Genomic DNA, 13,491 nt, shown 5'->3' with positions numbered 1-13,491 from the left:
TAAAATAGACACCACAGTGAAAGACTACATTTACAAAAAGGATAAATAGAACTAGGAAGATAATATAATACAAAAGGTTGATAATGTACTCTGTGTGGAAAAGGAGGAGAAGGAATTCTTGTACACTGCTGCTGGGAATGCAAAATGATGTTTGGAAATAATATTGTGTTTTTATAACCAAATATAATATATAATAACCAAAATAATATTGTGCATTTGTCCTTTGACCAAGAAATTCCACTTACAGAAATCTCTCTCAAAAGGTAAACTGGCAACAAAACAAAAAAGCTGAGTGCACAATGTCATTCAGTATAGAACTATTTGTAATAGCTAAGGACTGGGAACCCCATATGACCACCCAGGGGACAGGTGAACAGACGGCAGTCCATCCACACGAAGGAAATGCTGAAAGCTATGTGCAGAATGAAGTGTACTGCTACATGCTATTGTGAAGTGATCTCCAGGGTATGTTCCCAAGTGAAGGCAGTAAAAGTTGCATAATGTGCTATCAATTTCTTAAGAATATATCAATTTCTTAAAAAATATTTGAATATATTTTAAAAATGAAAGAACAAGCCATAAAAAATTAAAAAATGATTCCCTTCTGGGAAGGGGAGACCTTAGGGTAAGGCGTCATGGATAGATGCTAGTCTTCCTTAAATATGCCCTTTTGTTGTGGGGGGGAGGTATAACTCAGTGGTAGAGCATGTGCTTAGCATGGACAAGGTCCTGGGTTCAATCCCCAGTACCTCCATTAAAATAAATAAAACCTAGTTACTTTTCCCACCACCCAAAATATGCCCTTTTATGAATTTGACTTTGGACACATGGAAACACTTCAAATAATCAAGAAACAAAAGTAATAAAACAAAGGCAGTTTCTAAAAATTTAAAACAAAGAAGCATCTGTGTACTGCACACAGAGACTCATGACACAGCTCAGTGCAGGTCAGTGTGTGGTTGGGAGGAAATCCCTGAGGGGAACCCCGTGAGAGAGTTAGAGGCAGCAGAGCTCGGAGCTCCCGCAGGGCCGGGACAGTGTCTCCCCCCACCTGCCAGATCCGCGTTCAGTACCACACTGTAGACTTCGCTGGCCACATGAGCAGAACACACACAAGGGTCTTGCTGTGGTCATGGGCAATAAGCAGGCATAGTTTCACTGCTGCTCTGGTCCCACGTAGCACAGCTGTATAAAGTTATTTCTGAGTAGCTCAGCTGCATCTAAAAACAAAGCTCAAGACTGTTTACTGGAATACAAAAATACTCAGTGCCCTACAAGGCAAAATTCACAATGCCTGACATTCAGTAAAAGATCACCAGGCACACTAAAAGCAGGAAAATATGACCCACAACAAGGAGAGAAGTCAGTCCATCCAGACTAACCCAGAAACCACACCCATGTCAAAGCTAGCAGACGAGGGCAGAGATGAACAATACAATGTCTGAGATGAAAAATACGCTGGATGGGATTAGACACTGCAGAAGAAAGGATTTGCTAAATGGAAGCCATAGCAATGGAAACTATGCAAAATGAAACAGATGGCGGGGGTGGTGGGGGGAAGGCTTAAAAAAATGACCAGAGCAGCAGTGAGCTGTGGGACAACATCAAGAAGCCTGATATATGTGTCCCAAAAGCAGGGACACACATCCATGCAGACAATATTTTGTTTTTCCTGTGCCCTCTGCATGAATTGGCAATGCAGAGGTGATTCAGAGCTGTGGTCACCACAAAGAGATGCCACCCCTCTAGGGCCCAGATGCACTTCAGGGAAGCAAACTCCAACTGGAGAAATGGGCTCGGGTGCTCCCTCAGACCCTCAGGCCTTCTCTATGGCTTCTCACTCTCAGGCTGAGTCTCAGTGATGTGGATCCCATCCCAAGAACTTGGTCCAACTGACCAAGACAGTGGAGGCCATTCCTATCCCCACTGTCCCCAGGCACTAAGGCAAGAATCTGACAAGTCCCTCACAGGGAAGCCAGAAGTTCAGCCTCGGAATTTCCTCAGTAGCAAATCTCTCTAATGACAGACTTCGTGGGTCCAAAAACCTTAGGAACAACTGCTCTGAGGTGCCTGAGACTTAATCCCAAACCTGGCTCTCCTCATGACAATTCTCTGGGAAATAAAGGGACTCAGAATGGCAGGGCCTAGCATGTAACTATTCACAGGTCTACATTCATAACCACAGCTGTTCTCCAGTGCCAACTGCTAACCATTCATTCAGACAGAGCAGGCCTTCATGGCCTGACTCACGGCCTTGGCCTGGGTGAGTGACAGGCGTGGTCCCTTGGGGACAGTGTGCCACCTACATCCTCACTGCTGCAGGCTGACCTGCCGTCATTCCATAGGGCCTCCAGCTGAGCGTGGAGCCAGGCCTGGAATTGAAACCAGTTGATGGCGGTAAAGAAAGCTCTTCTTAACAGAAAACCAGAAACCCCCTGCCCTGAAGGTAGAGGCTTCTGGAGGCCCATGGAGGCACAAAGGCCAATCCACTCATCCATCCATCCATCCACCCATCTATATACGAATAGCAACATCTCATCAAATGTACGTGGAAATTCCTCAGCCAGTAAGGAGGTCCACACCGATTTCTTGTGATTCTGCAGACATTCCAATGACTCTGAGTGGCGCCACCTAACAACTGCTCAGGGGACTGCTGCCTGGGCCCCTGTAGGGAGTTCCATTTGTGGCTGGTCTCCAGCAGGAGTAAGCAGTGGCCCTGACAGCAAGCCAAGTGCTGGAGGACAGTACATGGTTGGCTTTCACATTCAACAACTTCATGACCCTGTCCCAGAGAACTGGTCCCTCTGTTTGCATGCTAAAACAATGCTCGACAAACGTCCTCACGCACAGCTTCTTTGCCCACAGATGCCCTCAGGTATAAAACATCACTTAACAGGCTAGAGTGTGCCAACACCTCCGGATATTTGGCTTAGGGCTCTCAAAAGGAAGCAACCACCTGTATACTGAGAGGCTATTTTAAGTCATTAACATTTATTGAGCATTTACTCTGTGCCGTGAAATACCCTAAGTGCATTTCATCTATTCGTAATCCCAGCTAACCCTCAGAAAACCCCATGAGGTAGGAACCATTACCTTTTACAGAGGAGAAGTCTCAGGCCAAAGCAGGTCGGGTAACTCGTCCGAGGACACATGCTAGCAATGAGAGGCGAGGACATAGACCCCAGCAGTCGCTGTCCCTGGCCTGGTGCCCTCCCTCCTGACTGCTGTACTGGGTCCACCCTTTCCGGACCCTGCAGGCTCATGGAACCCCAGGGTCTCCTAGCTGAGGGCACGTGGAGAAATCCTGCCCTACAACCATTGCGTGATCCTCCCAACTTCCTCGCAGAGCCTCGCTCTCGAGGGAGGAGATGAAGCGGTTTGCCTGGTACCTGTAACCCTCCACACGAAGCCTTGAGAGGCACCGACAGCCAGGCTGGAAGGCTGGTTCTGAGCCAGGTCCTTATGTAAAGGTGGAGTAAAAGCCACGGAGGAAGCGAATTCGGTGGGGAAACCAGGAGTTCAGTTTTGAACATCCTGAGTTTGAAATGCCTCATGAACACCCACGGGAAGGTGTTGAAGAGCAAGTTGCAGTTCACGTGTTACTGAAAGACTGATGGATGAAGAGATATGAGGAGGGGTCTGCTCCTAAAAGCAGTGTGGGAGAATGGACGGCACTAGGGACAAAACACGGTTTGCCACGAGCTGCTGCCTGTTGAGCTGGCTGATGAGTCCACTGGAATTAACAGTGCTCTTCTGGCTAATTCTGTGTATGTCTGCAAGTTCTGAAAATTATGTTTTTAAAAATTCAGAGGGACACAGCATCTCTTATATAGGATAAAAAATACATAACTTGGATCTACTCATGAGGAAATAGCCAGAAAAATCCAAACTGAGGGACATTCTACACAACAACTGGCCTTCAAAAATGTCAGTATCACGAACGATGGCACGGAACTGAGGGTATGTTCCAGAATAAATGGCACCAAAGAGGTACAACAACTGAACACAGTGTGTGATCCGGGTCTGCATCCTGTGAAGGCCATTATTGGGGCAACTGGTAAAATCTGAATGTGGATTGCTATATTAAATAGTACATCAGTGTGAAATTTCTTAAATTGAATCATTTACTGTGATTATATAAAGGAATGTCCTTGTTCTTCGGAGCTGCACATTTAAATATTCAGACGTGAACAGTCATGGTGAATGAAATTTATTCTCAAATTACACCATGGTAATAATAATTATAATAATTTACATATAGATAGATGTAGAGAGATTATGCAAATGTGGCGAAATGTCAACACCTGGTGAATCGGGGTGAAGGAGACATAGGTGTTTATTGTGTGATCCCTGCAACTTTTCTACAGGCTTGACATTTTTCAAAATAAATTAAAAAAAATTTAACATGATTAACCTGATGTAATTAGAATCCCTATAGCACACCCCTTGCGTTCCCTTCCCTACAGCTCTTTGAATAAAAAGTTACCTTCTTTACTCCCTTAGAGCTGGGCACCAAACACTTGATGTTTCTGCGAGAATGCCTCTCAGACGGACCAGTTTTACACCCAAGATGTTTAGGCCCTGCAGGCCTCCCCAGCTGCCGGAGGTGACGCTAAGGGTCTGCCCTCAGGCCGCCAGCGCCTGCGGGGATTGCCTTGGCTGAATAACACTGTGTCAGAGTCCCTTTCTGGGGTGGCCCGCATCTGGGGCTTGGTCGACCTGGGGTGGTACAGGCCTGGCCCTCTCACCCGCGACCCGGGGGAGCTCTGCAGATCACCCCAGCCTCAGAGCTCTCTGCAGAGCTCCACTGAGGCCTCCACTGAGGCCGTGCCACAGCTGGACAGTCCCTGTGCCCAGTCTGCTTCCTCTGCCCTCCTTTCTGTGATGTTGGCCTAAGGACACTCACTCACGGACCTCCTGCATGGTGATCCCCGTCCCTGAGTCTGCTGCCCCAGAGACCTGGTGCTGGCAATAACATTATGATCATTTTGCAGATGAGAAAACGGAACCTTAGAATGAACTCACTTGCCTGAGCTCAGAAATCTGGTGCAACTGACTCAGACTGCAAATCTGCTGGCCTCCAGCTTCCCCCTTCTCTTTACCCCTTCAAATCCCACCTCTCCATGAAGTCAAGACCTAGTTCCCACTCCCCCTGGAGACATCCCTGACTCCCTTTCCTGACCCTGAAGCTCTCACAAGTCCTATCTGGGGACTTTTCTTAGCCATCACCTCAGATTACATAGCCACTGTGTTGCCGTTTAGCTTCTCAGTTAGAACTTTCCCTAACCTCCCTAGGGACGAATGTCATTCGTAGTTCTTTGCTGTCCGCATGCTGAGGATGTGGCCAGTGCACCCTCACACGGTGAGGGAACGGCCAGATTCCCTCTCTCCGGCTATGCGCTAAGTCTTAGACACCGAGGAAACACACATCCTCAAGAGAGACGCAGCCCTGTAGCCTCCTGCTTCCTTTCTGTCTTTTCCAGAGTGCACAGGGCTTCGCGACAAGGACCATAGGGATGGCGGGTTATTCTGCCAGAGGAGCAATACCACCCACGGGGGAGTGGGCCAAACTGTTTTGATCCACATCAAAAGATGAGTCAGAAAACACTTGGTCAAATTCGGCCAGACAGTAAGGAGGAAAACCGCACACCAGGAATAAGATCGCTGGAACGCATCTTGGTCACTTATTTTGGCAAAATTACTTTCATTTGAATTATTTAAAGCATGTCATCATGTGCTAGGAAATGAGGTGTTGTGTACTTTGCAAAAGAAATGAAGCCTTCAATCAAAAATCTGACAACATCACATTGTTAAGTTTTAAGGGCGAAATAAGTGAGTTGCTTTTCTTCTCTTGGAAGATTCTTGGCAGGGAGGTTGCAAAGCAACATCCTCCCAGCCAGGACAGGTTTGGTGGGGGGGAGTTAAGTCCAAACGCCTTCGCTTCCAGTTCTGGGGACGCTCTGGTTGCCATGGGAACTGTGTTACTAGGTGACCACTCAGAAACAGGCAGGACTTGAAAACAACAGGCATTTAAACACATTATCGGCTCGAGGTCTGGAAATAATTTTCAGCACTTTTTTTTCTCTTGTTTCCAAACAGTAGCCTAGATGATGATGCAAGAACATAAATGCCAATCAAGTGAAAATCATTTTTCCTAGACTTCCTAACTACTCCACCAGCACCAACAGAGGAAGTCGATTTTGGAGAGAAGTTTCTGAGTTGGAATATCTGTAGGAGGGTCCACACACTATATAGGCTATAGGCCCGATCTGACCTGCTATTTATTTCTGTATATCTTGTGAGATAAGAATTCTTTGAACCTTTTTAAATGGTTGACCAAAAAAAAAAAAAGCATAATATTTTGTGATACCTGAAAATTACATGAAATTCAACCTGCAGTTTGAAAATAACATTAAAGCCTAGCCATGCTCACTAACTCACACTGTCCGCGGCAGCTTTTATGTTCCCAGAGCAGAGCTGAGTAACGGGGACAGACACCGTATGGCCCACAGAACCCGAAACAGTCACCAGCAGCCCTTTACAGGGAGTTTCCCCAACTGGAGACGGGAGTCATAGGGAAGGCCTTAGGCTCGGAGGCTGCGTCTCTTCCTTGACCAGCAGTTTGTAGCAGGTGCCGTCTCAGTGCGTCCGTGCTGCTATAACAAAGCGGCACAGACTGGGGGCCTTGTAAACAACAGACTTTTTGGCTCGCAGTTTTGGAGCCTGGGAATTCTGAGATCAAGATGCCAGTGTGGTCCCTCTCCAGTGAGGCCCTCTTCCTGGGTCACAGCCGGGGCCCTCTCACCCGAGAGAAGGGGCTCGGGAGCAGTCCGAAGCCTCTTTTCTGAGACACTAATCCCACTCTGGAGGGCCCCACCCTCACAGTTTAAGCACTTCCTCAAGGCCCTGCCTACTAATACCATCTCCTTTGGGGGTTTGGGTTTCAACACATGAATTTGGGGGAACACCTTCAGATCACAGGGATTCAGGCCTCTCCACTGGGGCTGTGTCCACCCCACTCCCTGCTGCTCCTAGGAAAGCAGAAATGCAATTTTCTTGGGGACCAAAGGATGGCATCACATGACTGATCACCCTCTGCCCGCACCCTCTCACGCTGCATTCTCCCGCGGTCAGGCCCTGGGCTACTCACTCCCGCATGCGTTCCATCTTGGTCCTGGCCACCGCGCTGTTGAAAATTGTTGGTCCTGTGGGTAGGTCTGGAGCTGAGCTGGCGAAGGTCCTTGTGTCTGAAAATCAATGCACAGCCCTTAACTGAGGCCATCAGCACTGCAGCAACGTCAAGGCGACATTCAAGGGCAGTCGGAAAGCAGCAGTGAGCCACCTTTGCTACAAGGTAATGCCACAGTAATTTGAGATAAATTCAATTATGACATGCTTATTAAAGAGATTTATTCCAAATGACAAGGTTATTTATGGCTTTAATTTGCGTGAGGAATTTCAGGACAAAGCCTCTCTCAAAAAGGATGATTTAAACAAACACCACTAGTGACAAGATGGGCTTTTTCCACTCAGGGGAAAAGCAAACCCTCTCGGAGAGCTCCTGCCAGGGTCTTTCAGCAGGGGTGGCAATTGCTTAGATAACCAAGGGTTTTTTTTCTAATAAGCTTAGCTTCCCCTTTATCTTGACCTCACACCTGAGCACTAGCTTTTTTGCAGTGGGAAGCTAGATGCTGACCAGGGGGTAATATGCAGCCTTGAACTTTAGCAGAACAGAGCTGAAGGCCAAGGCTGGGGTCAGGAGGTAAAGAGCCATTAACGAAAGCTGCAGGGTGATGAAATCTGCTGAGAGCATCATAATTTTTACCACGATACCCTGGAGGCTCTCATGAACACACCGGAGCTGACTGGAAAGCAATACGCCCCTGGGGGAGGGGTGGGTCGTTGGAGCTGGGTTTGCATGTGGGCTGTGGGAGGGGCAGCGTCCCCCTGTGCCTTCATCCTCAGACCCCCACACGGTGCATCATCCTGCCAGGAAAAGGCTCAGAGCCCTGAGATCTGTTTACAAATGATGCCCACGGAGCTGCTCTGTCAGGGGAGTTGCCCACGCCATGAACTCCTGCTTTGCCCAGCATCTCCTGTAACACGTGACCGTCTGATTTCAGCACCAAATGAGGAAGTGATCGCCAACCCCATTTTACATCTCAGTACAGCCTTTTCCCTATATTTTTAAATTAAAAAGGTGAAATGCAAATTTCCCTTATTTCTTAGACCAGCCCTTCCTGTGTACACCCCTCGGGGGCACGCATCCCCTTTGGACTTCTGGTTCCTACAGACACCATCTTGACGAATACTATCCTCTTTGTCATGCTCTCTGGTCTGTCCCCAGGCTCCATCCCTAGACGCAGAGTCACTGATACGAACTTTGTAAAGGGCATGTGACACTGAGCTAAGTAAATGGCATACTCCTCCCAGTCCTGCCCCACATGCAGACCCCGGTAGGTGCTGGGTCCCGACAGCCCCCTTGCTCTCACTCGGGAGGTCACCCCTCTGGTGGGAGGTCACACACCCTCAGCCTCGCTGTCACCAGCTGGCGGCTCCATGTCAGCATCCTCCCGCCTCTGAGGTTCATTTCAGATTTGTGTCGGCTGCTTTTTATAAACATCTTTCCTAGAACCTGAAAAGTACTGAAGTAACAACCACATGATGCCAAGCAACATGCAAGCTGGAAAATCAGCTCTGCTAAGAGTGAAAGGAAGGCACTGTTTCCCCATCTCTCCCAGAGAGAGCTGGCCACCCTGAGGGCTTCTGCAAATAAAGGTCAGAACAATTTCTCCTGAGCTGCAGTTTATTTTAATCCGCCTACGATTCCCCTCAGCAAGGCTCTCAGCATCGCTGGCAAGACGCTAAGCCTCAGCCCAGGGCAGAGGATGGGGCAACAGGGCTGGCAAATTGCGATGCTCAGAGTGGTTCCTCTTCCCGTGTTTCTTACTGACCGGCCTTCTCCCTGCCGCCCACCTTCCAACACAAATAGAGGTTGCTTGTGTCAAAGAAAAAGATAACACACTCAGCCACCACGATTAATACCACCTGGGCTAGAGTCACAGCCTTCATCCAGAGGGTCCCTGCGTCCCCACTGATTCTCAAACTCGACTGTGACACCATCCAGCCAGGGATCCCGGCAAAATGCAGACTCTGACAAGTGGGTGTGGGCTAGGCCTGGAGTCTGCATTTCTCCTCCGCTCCCGGGTGACACAGAAATGTGCAGGCCAGCTCTGTGACTTGTGGGTCCAGTGCTAAGTGATAACGCAGGGCCCCTCGTTCAAAAGCAAGAGAAGAGCTGGTGTGTTTTTCTGCATCTCTTGGGGCCTGTCCCCGTGTTTCTTGTTGGGTGTTTTTCCATGTCATCCTCCCTTCAGACTGGGCTAGAAACTCTGGAGGAGACTGGAGACCCTCCCAGGGCCCTAGCCTGCAGGAGTCATGGCCAGGCCCCCGCTGGGAGGAGAAGGCAGCAGCAGTGGGGGAGGGGGGTGTTGGGGAGTGGGTGGTGGTCCGAGGACAGCAGGGAGGCAGCTGAGCCAGGCTTCTAGCCCCTGCCACGTGGTCCACTGTCCCCTCAGATGTCACTCACAAAACACAGAATGCAAATTATAAGGAATTCTATTAAACCCCAAGAGCTGGCTCCCCTGAGCCCGGGGCCCTGGGAGGCTGCACGGCGGGCCTGGCCCCTGGGGCGCTGGTGCCAACGCTCTCCCATCTCAAATGTCTTAGAAAATCAATGAATCCTCCAGCTCTATGTCGATTTTTCAATGTTAACTTTCTCTTTATTAATTTCAACAGCATTTGCAGGCATTTGGAATAGTAGGCACGTGAGAGACACACGCCGCAGGCCAGGCGCACCGAGGGCTTCCAGCAGGGAGCTCCATACCGTCTCCTCCCAGGCTCTCCCAGCCACCAGGTCTGTCCCTCCTGACCTTGGACCTTTGGCCCTCAGTCTGCCCCCTCCAGAACCTTTCTGAAGAATGGCAGACCCTGACTGGGAGCCCAGCTCCGACACACTCCTCACCCTTCGGTTCCCGCTGGCACCCACGGTGGTGGACATGTGCACGGCGGGGGCAGGTTTTAGAAAACGTCTGACCACTCTGTCCTGCTCCTGGGAAGTCCTGAGACACGCGGCCCCTCTGTGGACAGCCCTGCGGTATGTCAGAGGGAGCAGAGGGTCACCCGCAGCCATGTCCTGCTCCCACGCACCCGCTGCCTGGGCTGTGTGGTCCTGAGGAGGGACTGTGCCCCTTTAAAACACAGGCAGGGCGACTGCCATCCAGTGGCCTGAGCGGAGGAGGGGCCACCTGTCACAGCTCCACCCCCACATCGGTGTCAGAACTGAGGACCAGACGTTTTGAAAAGGAGGCGGTGACTGACAAAGTCTTGAGCAACAATCTGCGCATTTGCCCTCCCTCTCCATCATGCCATTTGCACACAGAACAGGCGCCCTGGAGACAACTGGAAACGGATGTCACGACTTGGAGTTTCTGTTGTTTCCTCTGAAAGCAGCAGCACACTCTTCTCTGCTGTGTCGCTCACCCCACGTCTGTCCCCCTAAATTCTGCTCCCTCTGTTCTGCCCCTTCCTCCATCCCGTCTGTCAACTGTCCCCCCACCTTCCATCCTGGCCCCTCCCACCTTCCTGGCCCAGGGCTGTGACTTGTATTTCAGGTCTGGGGTCTGTCACCTTTGTGAAACTTCCTTTTGCACACATTCACCCCAGTTCATCACTAGCAACAGCAACCACAGCAACGGCTGAACCGTGTTTGGTAAATAAGAGCCAGGCCCTGTGCTAAGCCTCTTACCAGCATCACCTCACATCAGAGTCCTGGTAGCAGGTCCATTCCAGTGGGGAAGGAGAGGTCCGAGGCAGTCCGCACGGCTGGACCTAACACAGCTGGCACTGAACCTGGGCTCGGTGCTGGCCGCCCCGGCTCAGACGTCCCAGAGCGAACACCTGCCCCACGTCGACCTCCGTGAGGGGTCCCGGCCAAGGTGCTTCCCGCCAGGTCTTCTGATACTCCCCCTCCGCGCCTCCACCCTTTTCAACTAGTTAGCAACTCCTGACCACAGAGGCTATGTCCTGTTTACCTTTTTCCTGAACTTTTTAATCCATTTTTAAGTGTACAACTCAGTGGCGTTAGTACATGCATGATGGGCAGCTATTACCGTTATCTGTGCCCAGAACTTTCTCACCACTCCAAACAGGAACTCTGTATTACACAGTGACTCCCCGTTGCTCCCCCCACCCCCGGTGACATCTAGTACACTTCCTGTGCCTGTGGGTTTTACTGTTTTAGGTAATTCATACACGTGGCATCAGACAGTATTTTGGGGCTGGCTTACTTCACTGAGCGTCCAAGCTCACCCATGTTGTGGCACGTGTCAGGACCTCCTTTTATGAATGAATGCTATTCCATTGTGCATATGTGTCACTTTTTGTTTACCCATTCGTCTGCTGATGGACATTTGGGTTGCTTCCCCAACGACAGATGAACGGAAGGACAAAACGACTGTTCTGAGTGACGCTGCTGGGGGTATTCTCACAGAGCCCCTTGGTCAGGTTTAGGAAGGTCCTTTGTATTCCCAGTTGTTTTTAGTGGTGTTTTTTTTTTTTTTTTTTTTTTTTTTAATCAAGAAATGGTGTTGGATTTTGCCATTTGCTTTTCTGCATCTATTGGGATGATCGTATAGTTTCTGTCCTTTAGTCTGTGAATATGGTGTGTTGCGTAACTGCTTTTCTGAAGTAAAACTACCCTTGCATTTCTGGGATAAATCTCACTTGGTCATTGTGTATAATCCTTTTTTAAATATTGCTATGTTTGGCATACTAGTATTTCCTTGATGATTTTTGCACATGTATCCATAATGAATATTGGTCCATAATTTATTATTTTTTTTCTTGTGATGTCTTTGGTTTTATTATCAAAGAATGACTTCACAGAATGAGTTAGGAAATGTTCTCTCGTATTCTGGTTTTTCGAAGAGTATGTGAAGAATTGGTATTAATTCTTCTTTGACTGTTCAGTAGAATTCACCAGTGAAGCAATATGGGCCTGGTCTTTTCTTTGTTGGAAGCTTTTAAATGACTAATTTGCCCTACTTGTTATATAGGCCTCTTCAGATTTTCTTTTTCTTCTTGAGTCAGCTTCATCTTTATAGAAATTTGTTCTTTCATCTAAATTATCTAATTTGTTGGCATACCTCTGTTCATGGTAAACCCTTATAATCCTTTTAAAGTTGGTAGCAATGTCTCCCCTTTCAACCCTGATTTCTTAATCTTCTTTCCTATTTTCTTGATCAGTATAACTAATCAACTTATAAAAATCTTTTCAAAGGAACAATTTTTGGTCTCACTGATGTCCTGTATTGTTTTTCTATTCTTTATTTCATTTATTTCCACTCCAGTCTTTATTATTTTCTCCCTTATGCTTGCTTTGGGTTTAAGTTGCTTAAGTTTTCAAGTTTCTTAAGGTAAAGCATGTATTTTTAGATGTCCAATAGGTGGATATTAAAATCAAAGGTCATATCTGGATAAAGAAAATGTGGTATATATACACAATGGAATACTACCCAGCCACAAAAAAGAATGAAATAATGCCATTTGCAGCAACATGGATAGACTAAAAAATTATTACATTAAGTGAAGTAATTCAGAGAAAGATAAACAGCATATGATATCACTCACATGTAGAATCTGAAAAAAAATACAAATCTTATTTACAAACCAAAAATAGACTCACAGACATAGAAAACAAACTATGGTTACCAAGAGGGGAAAGGGAGGTAAGGGACAGATTAGGAGTTTGGGATGAATAGATGCACACTACTATATATAAAATAGATAAACAGGGTCCTACTGTCTAGCACAGGGAGCTATATTCAATTTCTTGTAATAACATATAATGGAAAAGAATCTGAAAAAAGAAGTATGTGTATGTATAACTGAATCACTTTGCTGCACACCTGGAGCCAACGTTGTAAATCAACTGCACTTCAATAAAAACAAAATTTTAAAAATATTTAAAAATAGAGTTATTATTTAAGTAAATATTTTAGGTATCAGAAAAAAAATTAAAAATCCGAGGTCGTATGAATACTAGCTGTGGTCCTTCACCTGTGGAGGGCTTGCGCTCAGCCGGGGAAGGTAGGACGTCTGTGGGGCTGATCCCCAGGACTGCTGAGGACACACACACACAGGTACGCGGACCACAGAGGGGTGTCATGGCGGTCTGTGGGAAAGCTCCAGCCTTCGAGGCCGGGGACCTGCGTTATCGTACTTGCTCTATTCTGACCCGCTGCGGGGCTCTCAGGACACCTCCCTGGGCCGAGTTCCTCAGTTTATACCTCAGTGTCTTCTCCAATTCAAACACTCTAGGGTCTGGTATGTTACATATCTGCCTACTTGAGAAGGTAGCACTTACACTAACGAAGACGAAGAGCAACAATAAACGTTCCGGGCATCACTGGACACCGGCACAATCTTCCC

General features: G+C 48.0%; 1 protein-coding gene across 1 annotated transcript in view; it reads right to left on the bottom strand.

Annotated features, from left to right (window-relative positions):
* Window positions 1–13,491, bottom strand: part of NEK11 (NIMA related kinase 11) — a 203,285-nt gene that overhangs the window by 35,261 nt on the left and 154,533 nt on the right. The window contains 1 exon segment of the mRNA XM_032489468.1: window positions 7,151–7,247. Within this exon segment, the coding sequence (XP_032345359.1) occupies window positions 7,151–7,247 (97 nt within the window).

The sequence above is a fragment of the Camelus ferus genome, chromosome 1 (genome assembly GCF_009834535.1).
Source record: "Camelus ferus isolate YT-003-E chromosome 1, BCGSAC_Cfer_1.0, whole genome shotgun sequence".
Lineage (NCBI taxonomy): Eukaryota > Metazoa > Chordata > Mammalia > Artiodactyla > Camelidae > Camelus > Camelus ferus.
The sequence above is the reverse complement of the archived record's forward strand: the minus strand, read 5'-3'. Positions and strand labels throughout refer to the sequence as shown.